Source organism: Talpa occidentalis, unplaced genomic scaffold (genome assembly GCF_014898055.3).
Source record: "Talpa occidentalis isolate TD23 unplaced genomic scaffold, MPIMG_talOcc4v2.1 talOcc4.11, whole genome shotgun sequence".
In the NCBI taxonomy this organism is placed as follows: domain Eukaryota; kingdom Metazoa; phylum Chordata; class Mammalia; order Eulipotyphla; family Talpidae; genus Talpa; species Talpa occidentalis.
This window is the reverse complement of record NW_023601104.1, coordinates 70,943,352-70,962,369: the sequence shown is the minus strand read 5'-3', so window position 1 is coordinate 70,962,369 and position 19,018 is coordinate 70,943,352. Positions and strand designations below refer to the sequence as shown.

The window sequence follows — 19,018 nt, the reverse complement described above, 5'->3', positions numbered from 1 at the left end:
CTTGATGATCATACTAAGTGCTGGGTATGTGTTACCTATAATTGTGATTGCACTTTTATTGTGTATCTCTTCACTAGAATATAAACCTTTTTGTTTGACTTATTTATTACTGTATTCCCAAAGACTCGAACTGTACCTGGCACATAACAGATACTCAATAAATTTTTGAGGAAGTGAATAAGGGGTATTAAATAACGAGTGACAATAAATCCTTTTCTGAAACTGCTTTTGACAGCTATACTGTTTCATTTAAAACAGCTTTTGGAGCTATTTGACAGCGAAGACCCTCGGGAACGGGACTACTTAAAAACAGTCTTACACAGAATTTATGGCAAGTTTCTTGGTCTTAGAGCATTTATCCGAAAACAGATTAACAATATTTTTCTAAGGTAAGTAAACGGTGGGGGGAGGAGAAGCAAAATTGGTGGTTTTATAGAAGTACTAAGTAAACCTAAACCATTTAAACGTAGTGTGCTGACTTGATTTTTTTTGTTGTAAAGGTTTGTTTATGAAACAGAACACTTCAATGGTGTAGCTGAACTGCTGGAAATATTAGGAAGGTAAGTGCATTTTTAGCTAATTGCTCATCTCAGGTGAATAGCATTCTGGAAATTAGGTATAGGAGAAGCAAGAAACACTGTGGCTGTCCATATTTTGGGTCCTCTGACCATGCTTAGCATGTTTCCCAACTGACTCAACAAGACGTGACTTCTTGTTCCCCTTGTTCCACAGTTGCGCATTGCAAATTTTACTGGAATTACTGAGAGCTAACATTTTGTTCATGATTACAGAGACAGTGAATCTAATTGACAGTTATTCCAAAACATTTTATTTTTATTTCTAGGCTACCTGTCCTTTGTAATATTTTTTGAAATCAAGTTTATAATAAATTGCAAAGTTTGCTGTGTACCCAAAGGTAGTTTCTGAGCAGCTGCTCCCTGGAACAGTGAAATAAAAAGAGAGCTATTGTGTAGGTTTCTGCACGCAGGGGAAGCCAGTGTCTCCGGACGATGGAATGTCTTAGAGTTTCCTCCTAATATGAGGAGAAAGGAAGGTGGAATCGTGGTTTACTCTCAGTGACTTTTGGAAGTTATAAGTGAACAAGGCAGGCGATTATTGGGGAGGAAAAGAGGGAAGGAAAAGTAAAGATTTTGATCCAAGAGGTTTCGGGAACCATCTGACTAGGTTGAAGAACACAGGAGTCTTTGCTGGGAGATCATAAGCAAATTGTCTCTTAGTGTTTCTCTCTACTTAAAGGTATTTTTTAAAAAGATTTATTTATTTATGCATACAAGAGCTGGGGTACAGGCCAGAGGTGTGTGTGGGGGGTAAGAGGATTCACCAGAGACAGAGTGGGGAACAGAATAGGCAGATCTACTGAAATACACTGCTGAGGGGAGCAGCAGGCGAGTCAGGAGAGGTCTTTTGCGCCATGTGGGTTGCTCCCTGCCTGGCTGGGGATCGAACTCGTGCTGCAGTGGCTGCTGATAGCTTCATAGGTTGCGTCTTAACCCCTTGCACCATCAGCGAGGCCCCTTAAAGGTATTTTTTAAAGTAATTTAGAAATCTTGAATGCCATTGGGGTGGGTTATGGGTTATTCTGGACCAATTGTGAACTGATTAAGATTTAACCTGATCTCTTAAGAAAACTTTGCTCAGTTTAACTTGTTGTGGTAACATTGCTAATTCATGTCTCTTTTCTTTCTCCTAGTATTATCAATGGCTTTGCATTACCTCTTAAGGCAGAACACAAACAGTTTCTGGTGAAAGTGTTGATCCCTTTACACACTGTCAGGAGCTTATCACTCTTCCATGCGCAGGTAGAATTTTGTACAACTGCTTTTGGAAGCAAAATTAAGTTTGCATATTCAGCGTTTCTTGATATTGATTTTATTTAAAAAAATCCCAACTTGTTAAAGTTTAAAATACTCCCCAAGGAAAATAAAAAACATATTCCCTCCCACCCCCATATGTAGGAGAATCATGGGAATTTTTCAAGTAGGGGAACATTTGTTGAGTCTCATCCCATTTTATAGAAACCTAGATGACTTAGCCAGGTCACATGTTGAACATGTAGTATATAACAGAATGTACATTGTTCCTAAATATTTTGTTTTGTCCTCATTTGCTTTAGTTTGTCGCTTTACCTTTGCCCCTCTTTGGTTCATTTACCATTTCTTTCCTACCTACACACAAGTAAACACATTTATTGGTATATTCACTTCTTATTTTCAGCCTCATCACTTTAGCAAGCACCCCCTGTCTTGTCCCCTCTCTAATTTTCTGTGCTAACACTGCCTTGCATGGGAAGCATGTTACTAGGGGGTAGATAAATGATCTAGTGGCATTTTATTTTTCTAGTGACATTTCAATTTTAGTATTCCAACCCCCTGGTCCCTAGCTCCCCCCCAATACGAATGTTTTGCATGTGCATAAAAATGTAACACTTTTTTTTTTTTTTTGAGCAGTGTTCCTCTTTAAATGTGAAATTCTGTGTTTCGAGGAAAAATTAGTCCATGTGTTTCTAATTTAGAACACCATTGAAATGTTGTTTCGCAAGGGTGGATTTCTTGTCCAAGAATCTTTATGAGCCCTTTTACAAATCTTGCTTCTATAGTTTCTGAAATAGGATAGCGCATTTCATGGTGATTTAAAAGAATTCTTACTTAGATGAGTTAGCGTCAGGTATAGAACTCTCCACATTCCTCCCAGGTTCTAACTCTGGCAGGTACAGCCTTTTATCTCTTCATGAAATGACTTTGGTCCGATTTCAGGCAGTCAGCCAGATTTTGATAAATGCCTACATCTCATAGAACTCTTCTGGAACCACAGTAAGATCCAGTACCATTGATGTAAGCAAAGAGAGAAAGGAAGCCCATGAGATAGAGCACAAACTATGTAGATGAGATACTTTCCAAATAATACAGAATATGATATTTCACCTCTGCTTTTCATTAGCTGGATGCTCATGTTCCAGTATTCTTTTTTAAAAATCCCCCTGCAGTCTTATTAGTGTCAATCTTTGGCTTGAAAAAGTAGCTTTTTACTTTACTTCATACACATTTTAGTTTTGAAATGAATTGAATGTGAAGTTATTAAAACCAGAGTCTGGAAACTTCTTAGGAAGTTTCAATAATACATCTTTTGAGTCCTAGTATATAGAATTTCCAGTTTTGTCTTTCAATTTTTTGTTTCTCCAGCTGGCATATTGCATAGTACAATTTCTGGAGAAAGATCCTTCACTCACAGAACCAGTAAGTATTTTTTCCATAATTTAAACCTTCAGAGAAGACTGCTGTTATATGGGAATGTATATGAAAAATTAAGTGCCGTTTGTTTTTCTCCTTTTCATTTTAGGTTATTAGGGGATTAATGAAGTTTTGGCCCAAAACATGTAGTCAGAAGGAGGTAAGTGCTTAATGTTAGTTTGTTAATAGCTTCCTAGATACTTTGCAGCATGCCCAGCACTGGGCTAATGTGCTTATTCTACATAATCCTAGTAACTCTGTAAGGTGGGCCTGTAAATATTATCATTTTACTAATTATGAAATTGATGCTTGGAGGAACTTAAGTTGTCCATCTGAGTATACTCAGGATGAGTGAGTGGGTCTAGAACTACCTCCCTGATTATTGAACCCTGGAGTTTTTAGCTCTGTGCTGCTCAGCTCTAGTAAGCCATGTCAGGTGTCTAGCTGTCTAGCTCTTGCTGTCACCTTCTTGGTGACCACCTTCATAGTGTGGCAGTTTTGCTATAGATTGATGTTAGAGCAACCTTACCAAATACCCCCTTCAAAGGATAAGGGGTCTTCCTGTGTGCAGTCTTAAAATGTGTAACAGACCTTAGTTTCAGCTGTGCACAGGTGACCGTCAAGATCGCTCACCTGCAGTCACTGAGTGGGTTGGGTATGTGCCATGCGAGATTGTTGTGGGAGAGTGAGTCTCTTATTTGGAGGTGAGTTTAGCAGCTACCAGATCTTCACCCACTCGTCTGAAAGTTTACAAACCATGTGGAAAGTGGCCCCCCAAAAAAGATTAGCTGTTAAGTTTTACATTTGGGGACAATTTGGGAGAAATTCTCTCTGTGTATCTTGATAACAGAACGTCCCTCCCCATGTCAGCCTCAATTCTCTAGTACCTACAATTTCAGAAAAAATGTAATTTTTAAAAATTTTTATTTTTGCATACAAGAACTGGGGTGTAGGCCAGAGATGCAGGGGGTGAGAGTATTCACCAGACAGAATGGGGAGCAGAACAGGCGGATCTACTGAAATACCCTGCTGAGGGGAGCAGTGGACGAGACAGGAAAGGTCTGCTGTGCCATATGTGGGTCAGCTCCCTGACTGGGAATTGAATCCAGGCTGCAGTGCGTAGTGATAGCTTAGTAGCTGAGATTTTATCCTCTGCACCACCAGGGAGGCCCAAAATTGTCTAGTTTTTTAAATACCTTTTAGGTAAAGTTAAACTGCATCTCTACCCAGATGCATCTCAAGATATGAAACCATTCTCATTTTTCATATTGTAATTGCATAATTAATTTTTTTCTAAGGTAATTATTTTTTATGCCTAAATGGGTAACTGGTTTTTATTTCTGTCCATTTATTTATTTATTTATTTATTTATGTTTGAAGATTTATTATTTATGCATATAAGAACTGGGGTGTAGGCCAGACGTGTGGGGGGTGAGAGGATTCACCAGAGACAGGGTTGGGAGCAGAACAGAAGGATCTAGGTGAAATACACTGCTGAGAGTCGAGACAAGGGTGTCTGCCTGCGCCATGTAGGTTAACTCCCTGGCTGGCTGGGAATCAAACTCGTGTTGTAGTGGCTGCTGATAGCTTCATAGCACTGTGTCTTCAACCTCTATGCCTCCAGGGATGCCCTGTTTTCCACTATATTTAAAGAGATTGACTGTACAATTGAGTTGGGCCCATTGTCGTCGTCTTCTTTTTTTTTTTAAGATTTATTTTTATTTATTTATTTATACAAGCACTGGGTATAGTCAGAAGCGCAGGAGGGTGAGAGAATTCACCAGAGCCAGAGCGGGGAGCAGAGCAGGCAGAAGGACCGAAGTACACTGCTGAGGGGAGCAGTGGGAGGCAGGAGAGGTCTGTGTGCCATGTGGGACCCTCCCCGGTGGCTGGGGAGCAGCTGGGGATCGAACTGGCGCTGCAGAGGCTGCGGACAGCTTCGCAACCCAGCGCTCAACCGCTGCGCCACCCTGGAGGCCCATGGGCCCATTTTCTACAGGCTCTGTTTTGTGAGGCACAGAATGCCGAAGCCCCAAGATTCATTGTGCTCTGTAATGACTGGCTTTGCATGTGTGTGCATGTGTTTGTGGTGTAAAAAATGGGCCGGTGTGTGTTAGTATTTAAAGTGGTATCTGTTTGTGCGTGAATCTGCTCTTCTGTGTTGTTCCCAATGGGTTCTGTTCTCTGGTGTGTCTGAGAGAGGCAGCGGCACAGAAGCAGGGCTGTGAATGTTTGGTGAATCTCTGCACGTGCACTGTGGACGCTGGCCATCTCTGCAGGAGGACCATTCTTCGTTGCTCCAGAAATACAGTGGCATGGGTGGGGTCAGCTGATGTGACAGATAGGGAAGCCCCACAGGACAGTTCTGTTTTGCAGGGCCCCACTGTGGTGTATAAATTCCCTTTGTTCTGTGTCGTAGTTATAGCATGAAGAGTATTTTTTCCAAGGTAAATAGAGTATTTTCAATGCTCTAGGAAACTTGCTCTTAACACGTACCATCTTTGTGAACTCAGGTCCTAACATGAGATCTTGCCTGATTTTTTTCATATTTGATTTTATGTATACATTTTTCTTAAGACAGTACAAACTCTTACTACTTAATCCTCATCGTTCATAGGGATTTTTCAATGAAGTGCCTGACATGTTGTGTTTTATATGTATTTACAGGTGATGTTCCTTGGGGAGCTGGAAGAAATATTGGATGTGATTGAACCTTCACAATTTGTTAAAATTCAAGAACCTTTGTTTAAACAAATTGCCAAATGTGTATCTAGCCCCCATTTTCAGGTTAGTGATGAAGAGGGCAGGAGCCAGAGTGACCTGTGTGGCATGTCTCATTTTGGTAAAATTTAATTTGTTTTGAAATAAATATAATGGACACTAGGTACCTTTTGATTTTTATTCTTACATGATAGCATTTGTAACAATAGCCACTTTCCTCTCCAGCACCTGCTTCATGACAGGCACTGTGGTGCTTTCCTTCTAGTGCCTTTAATTCTCATGATCACCTTGGAAGGAGAATTTGTACAGGTGTGAACACTGAAGCTCAAAATGGTAAAATAACTTGTCTTGAGTATAGTAGCTTAGTAAAGGTGAGGACTGCCACAGTTCAAGAGAAAATGCAAAATCAAGCTTAGGAATGAAAGAGCACTAATATTCTATGCTGTGCTAGAAGATTTGCACACATTACTTCAAAACTTTAAATTATATTATGGGACTTCTCCTCCCCCCCCCCCATTTTCTAGATTAAAACAATAATTAGGCACAGAGAATGATTTGCTCAAGTCCCTAGTTAATAGGGAGTGGAGTTAATACAGGCACAGCTTCTTGTGAGAACCTGTGACCTTCTCATGGCGCTGCTCTGCCGCCTAGTGGCCACTCTGGGAGAACACAAGGAAAGTGAGCCTGGGCAACTCTTTTCCCCTTTGGAGCTGCGGGTGCATTGCTCTGGAACCCCCACCGGAGGGGAGATGGAGATCTGGAGTGAAAACACATTAGGTTTTATCCTTTCGCTGTCTCACTAAAGGTCCAAATCACAGGACAGTAAGAGATTCTTATTTATTCATTCATTACCTGGTCACTGGTTTATCCAGTAAACATTAATTGACTGCCACTCTGTTCAGCCAGACACCTATCGCCAGGCGTGGTGCTGGAATCAGAGGGCTCCATGCTAGAGACACTGACACTGCGTGTGTTGAAGACAGTGGGTTCCAGGAAAGTAGTCACTCTGTCCAGTGTCAGACATGCCAGTCTTTACTTTGTATCAGTGACAGCTTTTCTCTTAAAGGGGCTTGGTTTGGTACTGACTTCCTGTCTGTGATGCTCAAATGAACAAGGAGCTATGTAGCAACTGGGATATTAGTGTTAAGTAGCAGGTAAATGTTAGAGTCATAATTGGATTAAAAACATGCCAGGGTCCCTCCTCCTTTGGAGGCATCCTCCTGTGGTCGTGTCCGAACTCCCTGACACCATTCTTGAAGCTGTGTCCTCTTTAGTGAGGTGATTTATTCTATTCTGTCTGCATGCCTCCTTTGTTTGGACCTCAGTGAGTTCACCTACAAAACAAGACTAAAAACTTATTAGAGCTTAATCAGTTCTAATACTCTGTGCTCTGTGGCTTCTTGTGATACATTTTCATAGCTCGTTTTGGAAATGGACTAAACAAATGTGAAGAAAAGTTCAGTCTTGCTAATAAATAATTTTTAAAAACCTTTCCATTGTAAGTTTCAGAGCAGCCTCATTCCCCTCTCCTCCCCATCCCTTTCCTTGCCATTGAGCTCTACCTGCTGTAGCTGCACCAGGTGCCTTATGGTCTCAGACACCTCAACCATGTTGGTGCCTCTGCTCCTGTCCTACCTTCTTCCCTTCATCCTTCAAAGCCCAGCTTAAATGCCTCACGCCTGCCACTCCTCTCCCCTCAGTCACCGGGTCGCTCGTTCTGCTCTTTGCTCGGGCGCTGCATTGATGTCTCAGACACAGCACCTGTCACAGCTTGCAGAGGCTCAACTTCTGGGCACCCCAGGAGTGTGTGAGGCACAGCACAATGCCTCGCGCATGACAAATGTAGTGATGGTTTTACATTTTGTATTCTAGGATGAAGTAGTGCCTTATAAGTCCCAGAGTTTTTTGGTACCAAGTTGAATGATATTAATGTAAAGGTTCTAATTTCTCAGAATCTGTTGGAGGGTGCATTCTGTGCCATCTTTTAAAATTAGATCAAGTTTTATTTTAAATTCAATTATTAAAACTTCATTTCTTAATCTATTTTTTATTTAAATTTTATTTTTATATTCCCCATACAATTACAACCCCCTTATTTTGACCCCAATCTCTCCTTTCCCCGCCCCCCCACCCCCCACAGAGTGTCTCTGGTTCATAGTTGTTTGTTGATTTTGATATTTTCTTTCTTATAGTTATTCTTTTTCCTGGTCCCTTATTTAAGTTTTCTAGATTCCTGCTATGAGTGAGACCATGCGGTATTTTTCTTTTTCTTTCTGGCTTATTTCTCTGAGCATGATCCCTTCCAGCTCCATCCATGTTGCTGCAAATTGCGTGTGTTTATCTTTTTTGAATGCTGAGTAATATTCCATGGTGTATATGTACCACATCTTCTTGATCCAGTCATCTATTTTTGGGCATTTGGGTTGTTTCCAAAGCTTAGCTATTGTAAATAGTGCTGCTGTAAACATAGGGGTGCAGGTGCTCTTTGGAATTGATGTTTCTATGTCCTTTGGGTAAATACCTAGGAGTGGAATTGCTGGATCATACGGAAGCTCTATGTTTAGTAGGTCAAGATCATTTCTTAATCTATACAAATGTAAGAAACCACTCTTTCCTTTCCCCATGTAATTACACTTTTTAAGATATTTTAGAGATTCGTTTTGAGATTTTGATTATTTTATCTTACATTTGAGATTTGTTTAAAGATTTTTTTTTTTGAGGGGTTCCCTGGAATACATAAAGATGAAGGTCACCAGTCTCTCAGCCTCATGTCCTTCTCTGTGCAGTGGGCAATGTGCTCCTCTTCCTCGGCTGTGGGCAGGCTGGGGCCTCAGCGAAGGCTGTAGTGAATGTGCCTTCTCTGCAGGGACGGGCAGCTGGGTTTTCCTCAGCAGCTATTGCTGACTGCAGCTGGATACTGGGCCCTGGGCTTGGTCTGAATTCTTTTGGATAAAAAAGGTGGATGAGGAAGGAGGTTAAAATGATGTGGGGAACAGAGCAGCATATAGAAGTAGTTAAAAGGGTGTGGTCTTTGAGAGCTACAGAAAGAAAATGTGGGATCAGATCAAGTGGGGAGTATCACAGGAGACTATAAACAAACAGGTTGGGAAATTTCTTTTCCTTCCCTGAGTTGATGAACCACCTTGGAACTTTCTGAACGATTTTAAATCTGCAAAAATGCAATTAATATTTAATTAAAATATTTAATTAAAATGTAATTAATGTGTAATTTTATATTTGATTGAATGGTGTAAAATTGTCTTAAAACATTTTAATTTGGAAAGATTATTATTTTGTTTTATCTTTGTCTTTTTCTCTCTAATATTTTATTTTTCTTTTCTTAAAGGTGGCAGAAAGGGCACTCTATTATTGGAATAATGAATACATCATGAGTTTGATAGAAGAAAACTCAAATGTCATCCTTCCCATCATGTTTTCCAGTCTTTATAGGATTTCAAAAGAACATTGGAATCCGTAGGTTTTTATTCCTTCCTCCCATCCTCCCTCCCTCCCTCCTTTTACTTTCTCCTCCCTTCCCTCCCCCCTTCCGTAGGCATTCTTTCTCTCCCTTCTTTTGCTAATAAAGTGTCTTGAATGCTTGCTGTGTGCTAGATATTGTGCTTGTTGCTGAAGAAAAAAATCTGTCTTTTATAAATTCTCGGATGGGTCGGGGCACTCAGAAACATCTTTTAAAAATAGCATGTTAAGTGCTACCGTGCTGAAATATGTTTGAGGATTTCCTAGCCTGTTTGTGAGTATAGCAGAGATAGTTGGGGGGATGCTCTGGATCAAGAGAAGAGGTTTGTGGATATTGGTGGGGGTGGTGATACTCAAAGTGAATCCTAGAGAAAATCGGCAGGTGGATGGGATGGGAGGAGCCTTTTCGGAGAGTGGGTCTGTGCAGTACATGTAATGGACCTGCCACGGTCTCAGACCTGTGGGTTTGGCAGGGCAAAAGTACCACGGGCAAGTCTGGACTGGGTACCAACTATTAGAAGGCCAAAATTAGATTTTTCTTTTCTAATCCTGCCAATCCCTTAGAAAGATATCTTGCTTTGAACAGTGAAGAGTGACTCTCTTGATATGGAAATGAACTGCAGGTCATTTCAAGTTACCAGCTAAAAAGGGATGGAGTCAGTATGCAATATGAGAGGCTCATTCAGACAAAGGTGGTGCCTTCTCTTTGGTCATACAGTATTGTCCCTTTATGTATCACTAACCAACATCTCCCCTCGTCTGTTTCCCAGGGCTATTGTGGCATTAGTGTACAACGTGTTGAAGGCATTTATGGAAATGAACAGCACCATGTTTGATGAGCTGACAGCCACATACAAGTCAGATCGTCAGCGGTAACTTTTTAAAGCTATTTTTGTCAATTGTGCATAAAACTATTGAGTTCTTTTCTTTCTCTTTGCTGAAGTTGCCTAATTGCTCCTGAAAATCTTAAGCAGTACAGTTTTATTTATTTCTGTATTCATTTTTACATGCTCATTGGCCGTGTCTTTATTAATGTGCCACTGGGTAGCACTGTCATTTTGTAAAAGGCAATTTTCCTTCTTCCATTTGATAATATTTCTCTACTGCAATAGGGGTAAGAGCCTGGCACATAACTGGTATTTCAGACCCACTTAGGGGACCACCGGGTAGTTTGCCATTTGGATTTGCTTCCATTCAAAACATGTTTGAGCTAGAATTGGGCTGGTCTTGTACTTCATTCCAGTAGCAAGAGGAACGAGGCACATTTTTGTTTAGCAGTTTGACCCAGAACTTACTACCTACTCTGAACCCACTGAATTCATGACAATTCAAAAGGCAGAGTAAAGGGCATGGAGTTGAAGAGTCTGGCTTTATACAGATCATGAAATGTTAAGACCAAAAGAGAACAAAAACCAGTTGAATCCTTTACAATAAATGCTTATGTTGTAGTAAAGCCTTTCTTGATTTCAATTATGAGACTCTTCAATTTCATTATTTCTTTTAGTAACATTCTTTTTCCTAAAAGATATCTTAATATGTTTGGGCTGCTATAACGAAATACCACTTAAAGGGTATCTTATGAGTGGCTTACAAACGACAGAATGTTATTGTGCACAGTTCTGGAAGCAGAATGTCCCAAAGCAGGTGCCTGCATAGTTGAATGAGGGCCCATTTCATGGTTTGTAGTCTGCACCTTCTTGCTGTGTCCTCATGTGGTAGAAGGGGCATAGGCATCTCTGTGGGATCTTTTATAATAGCACCATTAGTTCCATCCATCAGGGATGTACCCTTATGACCTAATCATCTCCCAAAGGCCCCACCTCCTAGTATCATCACCTTTGCAAGTTAGGGTTTTCACCTATGAATTTCTATGCTTCACAAGCATTTATATCATGGTATTGATGTTTTTGGAGAGACTGAAGAAAGTCTAGAGTTCATTAGTACTCAGACCACTGCTTTGGTCATCCAGAAGCAAATTGTTACTTTTATATTTTATAAGCCCATGCATCCCAGAGGACTGTAAGTGTTCATACCCAAGACTTTGCTGAGTCTCCTGAGCAAAGTTTTCTGTGGTTTCTTTGCTCTTTGCCTGATTTTGAACATGCTACTTGCATTTCACTGCTAAAAAGAATAATGAGGGGGAAAGATTTGATGGCAGGGGACCAAGTACCAACATAGTGGTTTTTAATTACCAGGATATGATATTGAAAAGCAGCATAATTATAAGACATGGCAAATATCTAGCTATAGACAGAAGAGGCTAAGATTTTTTTTTAACCACAGTACTAAGATAAATATCAATTAAGGGATATGTTGTACAATTTAAACAACATTTAATATACCATATTTACAGTTGTTGCAAATCATTTAATTTTGAACAGCCCTTCTTTGCCCCAAAGTGAAATTAAAATCTTAAAAATTGGAGGTAAGGAAACATTTTCCTACTATGATGTACCAGGAAGAATGTCCTTTCTTTATAGCTACTGAAAGCCCATTATTATCACAGTTGAACCAGGAATAAATCCATAGGATCCTATTAGGGGTATTGAAGATCTTATTTCTGAAATATCAAATTGAATTAAGATCGTTTGTATTTGTGGAACTTCATTTGTAGAACTGTGTTTTCTGGCCCTCTGTTATTTAAACAAAATAAACCGAACACTTGGAAAAAAATATAAGAATTAACCCAGGGGACTAGGAGTAGACATTGTGACATTGGCTTTGATGATAGGACTGACATGAGTGGACTTTCTTAATGAGAGAAGGGTAATATTTTATCAGATGAACAGTAGAAGGTGTGCTGAGTAGGTGGAAACATGGATTTCTCCACAGATGTGGGAATAGGCAAAGAAAACACAGGGTCTTGTCTGGTGCCATCAAAGAAGACTGAATGGAGGATTTTATGAAGTTAGTAACAGTTTCAGTTCAGTTCATAATTTTCAGTATTACAAATCTGCAAGTGGTGGGTGGAATAAGTAAGTACATATGCTGACATTAGTGCTATGTAAAACTGAAATTGGAAGAGAATTTGACAGTAATCCCTATCATGACAATATGGTTAAGTTTTAAAATTCCCACCTACAGGGAGAGAGACACGTAGGAAAGAATGGGGGTGACGGTAACTATATCAGAAATATTTAGATTTTTTGAAGATAAAGTTGTCAGTGGAAAAGATTATGATAAAATAGCATAAAGTTCATCTGGAAGAAAAGCCCCATGGGACAGGTTGTATTGAATGCCATAAAACTCTCCATTAAAGATTCGAATGAAATGCTTCAATAACAAGAGGATGAGTGTCTTAATTATGTCACTTTTGAATTTGAACTGCTAATTAGGGCAGTATAAACCTGGCATGTGTTTAAGCTCTGTTTTAGTTGAATGAAGTTCTAAGTTTTTGCTTATCACCCATTTGTCCCTTAAAAAAAAAAAGGTCATCTGCAGTGAAACTGGGTGTTATCTAATGAATTAACTTAAATGTACTCAAATGAGGGTTCTATGATAATACTTAGATCTAGTATTATCCCCAAACTATACAGAAAAACCAAAAGTGAAATTTTGCCAAACAGCTTGTTTGCATTAATAATCAGAAATCTATAATCATTGGCACGTTATATAATCTTACCCCTCTTGTCCTGTAAATTTTTCAGGGTCATAATTACCATGGAGATAATTGTTTGAAAAGCTGTTATGTCCACTGAAATGTGTATTGTTGCTCAGTAATTTTGAAGTCAATTTTTTGTATTAAACTATATATAAAGGAACGCTAATATGAAATCGTAAGGTAATCTTAAGGTAGTCATCTCCTATTCTATACATTAATACTTCTTTTTTTGTCTACGTAAGTGTCAAAAAGAGAAAGAAACATCAAAAAGAAAAACACCCATAAGGGTAATGCCAAACTTTTCAAAGACCTTTAAAAATGTACCTGGGGAAAAGTTTGTCAAAGGGACAATTATTATAGTATAATCTCTAAACTTTCTCCTCTTTTTTTTTTTTTACCTTATATTCTGTTTTTTCCCCCAGTGAGAAAAAGAAAGAAAAGGAGCGTGAAGAATTATGGAAAAAACTGGAGGATCTGGAGTTAAAGAGAGGTCTTAGACGTGATGGGATAATTCCAACTTAACAAAAATAATGACAACATTACTAACCTGTGGAGTCACACATTTATGTAGTAGAAGATGGAGCAACAGTTTTCTGTATTGTGCAACTTTACAGTAGATTTCACATTGTTTCATTATTACAACAGCACTGTATATACCTGTCTCTAAGTAAAGGGAAAAAAAATAAGGACTTCAATCCAAAGTTTGGACAGTAGATGGACTTCTCAGAACTTTGCAAACATTAATCATTGTTCTAACCCTCTTTAAAAAAAAAAAGCAATCTTCAAAGATCTGTTGATGAAATTGTATGTTAAAATTCCATTATCAGGAGTTCCTTATTTATCATTAGCAGAGAGTATGAAACAATTTTCAAATGTGAACAATCTTAAATTTAGCTTGTCTTTCTGCTAAAACTGTTAAATGTATTTATAGTAAAGGAAAAAAAAAAAAAGACTGTCATTTCCTTATAAGTTTGTATAACATTCTCTGGATAACTTGACTGTAATTTGACATGTTTTCCTTTTGCACATCTTCATGAGATGAATGAGATGAATGTCCATGTGGAATGGGGCCATGAATTATAAAGGCCCCTGACAAAAGTTCTGTTTACTGGTGTGAACATCTTTCCAGTAGCCAGGTAGTCCTGGTACTCCTTTAGTTTTAAAATTAGGAGTAAAAGATAAGAGGTGATAAACATAGTAGGGAAGGGAATTTTGGATTCATGCGTCAGTTACTGGTGAATCCAAATCAATGTCTTGAATCCTTTGAAAACAGGCACTGGGTCATCATAGGCTTCAGTACCTGACCAGTATTAGTTGCATACATCATTGAACACACATGCCAGAGATGTTTTAGAAATGTCAGAGAACATCCTTTTGGACCATTTTGAAATAAGAAAGATAAACACTAAATAGACAACCATGAAATTGATCGCCAGGATTGCGAATCTAATTGGGAATAGAGTTGAGCAAACAGCTTGGACTGTTTGGAGTTGTTGCCTTACTTTTTAATATGTATTTATAAAGTATTCCAGCAAAAGAGGATGTAGCCTCTGGGAAAAAAAAAACAAACATATTACAGTGTTTTTTGTAGATTCTCGTTCTATATTTCATCACAGCGCCAGCCCTGTTTTTAGCCAGAAAGGATTCAGGATAAACATTATTATGCATTCTGAATGGGATGCATATTCCTAACTACTGTATTTGTTACCAAAAGTGGTTCTACAAATGCTACTGAAAAAATCTGGAAATTCCTAATGTCCTGAGTATTAATAAAGTTTAAAAATGCTTTTATATCAAAGGTGCATTGTGACCAAATTGTTTAAGAAAAAAAACAAAAAACAAAATCTAGGGCTGTATTATAGATATATCTTATTGGCTCTCTGCTTTGTATTTAAAAGAGGAATCTTACTTCTTGGGGAGATAAAATGCTGATAAAACTTGTGTACAGTATGTACTTATCTAATGCAGTTGCATTATTATGTACTGAAAGATTTGTGTTTTGGGATTTATTTCCAGGATGCTTTTGCTTGTTATGGACATGGCAGCAGTGAGTTGATAATCCTAAACCATCACTTCCAGCAGTATTCATGGTATAGAGCTGATTCTGTGTTCATGTGTTGAATTGTGTGAGTAGCAAACATGAACATATGAACTGCTGTTGCTCTTAATAGAAATGCAATATCAATATGGGCTTGTATATTTTCTTCCTTCCATTTAAATATAAAATAGAATATGCAGTTTATTGTTTCTGAGAAAAAGGGAAAAAAAAGCCACTGACTTTTCTCCTCTATAAGTGTTTCAGGATTATCAGGTCACAGTTTGTGTGTAAAAGTAAGCTAATTATGGATATTGTCATCTCAATAACTTTGTAACACAGAAACAAAATTTGGCATTGTTAATTCTGAAAAAGAAACGGCAGTAAAAGAGTCTTATGCAACACCAAACACAACATGGTTTAATGGAATTAATAGATTTTTTGAAGAGAATATTAATGGGGATTCAATGTAAAGTTGGCAGAGGCTGCCGAAGATGATATGAGTAACTTTAAAAGTGCTGGAGCAAAGGTGCAAGTTCAAATGCTAACGATAAAGAATAAATTTGTAGCAGATCATTTCCTTTAGCTGTTGATATTAGCTCATTAGTTTTGAACTCTGTATTACATTCATTTTTAACAGTATAAACTTTTGTTTGCCATTAGTTGATCTTTTTAGATAGTGGACATTAAAACCACAGGCTTATGATATCTCTCTGCCCATTAGAATGAAATTCAGTCATTTGAAATAAGACGAGGATCCCTTTTTTGCACCTTACCCTGTCCTCAGAGTGAAGGTGAGAATTACACCGACACCCTCAATGTCAATTCTATATGTTGATCATTCCAAACTGAGAAGAGTAAAGCCCAATTTTAGACATATTAAAGAAATGATTTATAGGCTTAAGTCTAAAATTCATAGGGCAACTTCTGAGAAGAAACACTGTCTTTCCTTGTTTAACTGAAAGTGACAATGTGACATTTGTCATGTTGTGTCCGGTGACGCAGAGTACTGAGGTAATCTGACTGTTGCACTATGTGACATGTATAAGGACGTACTTGCTGCATTTGCAGCGGCCCTCTCTTTGTCCTGTCCCACAATTCTGCTGTTGCTGCAACTTGAGTTAGTTGTGACAAATGCATCTTTGTGTTATATTTTGTTTGCTTCATAATTTCCAGAACTATATATAAATATATTTTTAAAATAGCAAATATTGTAGTTAATGAGTGATGCTCACTCCAGCCTTATCCCTACCATATTGGTTTCAGGGGTAGGATTAAGAGTGTATTTGGAAGAAAAAGCGAACTGACCCTGTGGTTTAGAATGATGCCGAGGCCTCAGGCTGTGGGCCTGGAACAACCATGTGAGTGACTATGCCCGTCTCACACTTTGAATCGAGCATGCATTCCTTTTCTCACTGTGCAAGTGTCCCCAGACGTTTTCCTTCAGTGTTTCATTTTTTTGTCCTTTTAAATTTTATTATATTTTGCTCTCCCTAACATCTGACTGTTTTTTATAAAATAAAATAAAAAAATCTAAAAAGTAAGAAATGATTAATACCCTCAATGCCGCTGGATACTCACAAGCAGGGTTATGCTCCTTCATCTTGGGCTTGCTTGCCTGAATGGAAGGGTTTCATTTATTTTGTACCTCCTTCTATGCATGGGACAGTCCAGGGTGCAGAACCAGGCATTGCTTGTAATTGCACCTGCTATACTTAAATGTGTAGCCCTAGGCTCAATCACACTATGGAAAGAAAAAAAGTATATTTAGAGCTTTAAAAGCTTTTTTATTTTTTTGTGGGGGTTGGGGGTGGGTGGGAAAGGGAAGATGTATGGATATTATTGGCATTTTTAAGTGTGCGGAGTTTGGGGTATTTTTTTTTTTCTCTTTTATTTTTTTCCCTTTAATTGGATGCACTGACCTGGCCCAGGAAAGGAAGAGATTTTCTCTTTTGATGCTATTACCAAGGTTATAACAAAGTGACAGTTACCTAGAGTAAAAAGGTGGCACCAGACATGATCAGTGATGTTTTATTTGCACATCAATATTTTTATTTTTATATTCTGGCTCAGCTGCTTCTCTGAGTAGAGTTAAGGAATGAGCCATACAAAAGATTTTTGTAGTAGATACATTGGCAATGCATTTTATATTTCTCAGTATTTAATTTTGAAAATCTTAAAGGATTGTACATCTTGAGAGAAAGTTGAGCCAATTTTGATCTAGTGGAATGTTAATTTGTGCTGCTTCTTGTGCACGATAGCAGCATTAGTATCTCGGAAATAAACATCCCATATTATGATGTCTATGACTATAGGTTTCCTTTTCTTTATTCCCTCCCATCCTCCCTCCCTCGTCCCTCCCTTTTTCCCTTCTTCCTTCCCTCTACCCTTCCTTCCCTTTGCTTTCTCTACTTTTTTTCAGATCACTTAACTGTAAATAAGTTGTACTCCAACCTCATGTATTGATGGGGAACTTTCAAATATAAATATTACCAATACATTTTCTGGTTGTTGTCTGATTTTTGACTGAGGTATAATGAGAATGATATGTCCATTGTTTTCGGTTTGAGGATTTTGCTTTAGCTTCATAAATCTTTTGGTATTTTAGTATTTCATTGTTTTAGCAGGAGAGGGCAGCAGAAGTTCATTTTCCCTGTTAGAAATGCTGTGCTTCATTATTGGTTTCAAACTTAGTTGTGTGTGTGCGCGTGTTTTTTTTTTTCCAACAGTGTCTCTGTGGGTAGAGGTAAAAATGAAACATTTTTGATACGAAAAGGTGCATATGAAAATTATATACTGATTCAATCAGACTTCTGATCCACATCAAAGTTCAATGCCACAAAACTATCTTACAGTTTTGGCTAAAATATGTGACTTCCTTTTCAAACAACAAAATGCAAGCTGAGTCTTAGACACTTGAAACACTTGGAATTTAAAATGTCTTTCTTTGAAAATGATTTATTTTTTTCAAAGTGGTAACAAACAAAAATGAAGGTGCTCCCAAAGGGAAATGTAACCTTCCCCTTTCACAGGTGTGTGAGAGGTTCTGTACTGTGGGTGCATCCTAATAAAGAAGCAGTGAAGAGTTTCCAGGCGCCTGGCTGTTTTGTTTGTTTGCTTGGTTTTGACCTTCATGGCCTTTTTGAACCCTACTTAGCTGAAAGGCAATGGGGTATACTCAGACTTGCATCTTGAGGAAATCAGTTTGTCATTGGGGCATGTGAAGTTGGGGAGTCTCTATTGCTGTGTTACAAGCTCTTCCAAAATATAATAGCTTAAGCACTTATTATTGTATTCACACATCTATGGTTTGGACAGGACTTGCAAGAATGTCTTATCTTTGCTCCTCAAATGTCAACTGGGATTCCCCAAATGTGGCAGGAGAATTCTCTTCAAATTGGCTCACTCACATGACTGGCAGTTGGTTCTGACTGTTAGCTTAGGTTTCAGCCAGAGGCTCAGCACTTCATGATGTGAGCCCCTTTGTGGGACTTCTTGGGCTTCCTCACAGTATGGCAGCTAGGTTCTAAGAATGATTGTTCTAAGAGATAGGAAGTGGAAAGTGCCATTTCTTTGAGGCCTCGGCAGGACATCCCTTTTTTTTTTTTTTGGTCATATTTTATTTAAAAGGTCACAGATCCTGCTCAAATTCAAGTGGCGGGGACAATAGACCATACTGTGATGTGATTAAAGAAAAGACATCTTTAATCTTCCATGGGATAATTTATTTCTAAAGCTTTTGACTTAGGTGTGATCTCAATTGAATCACCTCAGATTTGGAAACGTGGAGTTAACCAGTTAATGTTTTGTATTTAGTTGAACTCTCAATTGGGGGGAAAATCCTTGTTAATTCACCAGTTTTGTATTTCAAAACATAGCCATTTGTAGCATCTAAAGATCATCTTCTTGTTAGGGAGAAGAAACTTTGAATAGAAT

The 19,018-nt window shown here is 38.5% G+C and overlaps 1 protein-coding gene across 2 annotated transcripts in view; it reads left to right on the top strand.

Moving 5' to 3' along the window:
• Positions 1–18,691, top strand: part of PPP2R5E (protein phosphatase 2 regulatory subunit B'epsilon) — a 137,409-nt gene extending 118,718 nt beyond the window's left edge. For both annotated transcript variants that reach the window (XM_037503478.2, XM_037503477.2), the window contains exons 6-14: positions 259–389; positions 501–560; positions 1,712–1,820; positions 3,201–3,254; positions 3,358–3,408; positions 5,916–6,035; positions 9,316–9,443; positions 10,217–10,318; positions 13,470–18,691. In XM_037503478.2, the coding sequence (XP_037359375.1) occupies positions 259–389; positions 501–560; positions 1,712–1,820; positions 3,201–3,254; positions 3,358–3,408; positions 5,916–6,035; positions 9,316–9,443; positions 10,217–10,318; positions 13,470–13,569 (855 nt within the window). In that variant the 3' untranslated portion in view covers positions 13,570–18,691. The remainder of the gene's footprint in view (positions 1–258; positions 390–500; positions 561–1,711; positions 1,821–3,200; positions 3,255–3,357; positions 3,409–5,915; positions 6,036–9,315; positions 9,444–10,216; positions 10,319–13,469) is intronic.
• The last annotated feature ends 327 nt before the right edge of the window (positions 18,692–19,018 follow it).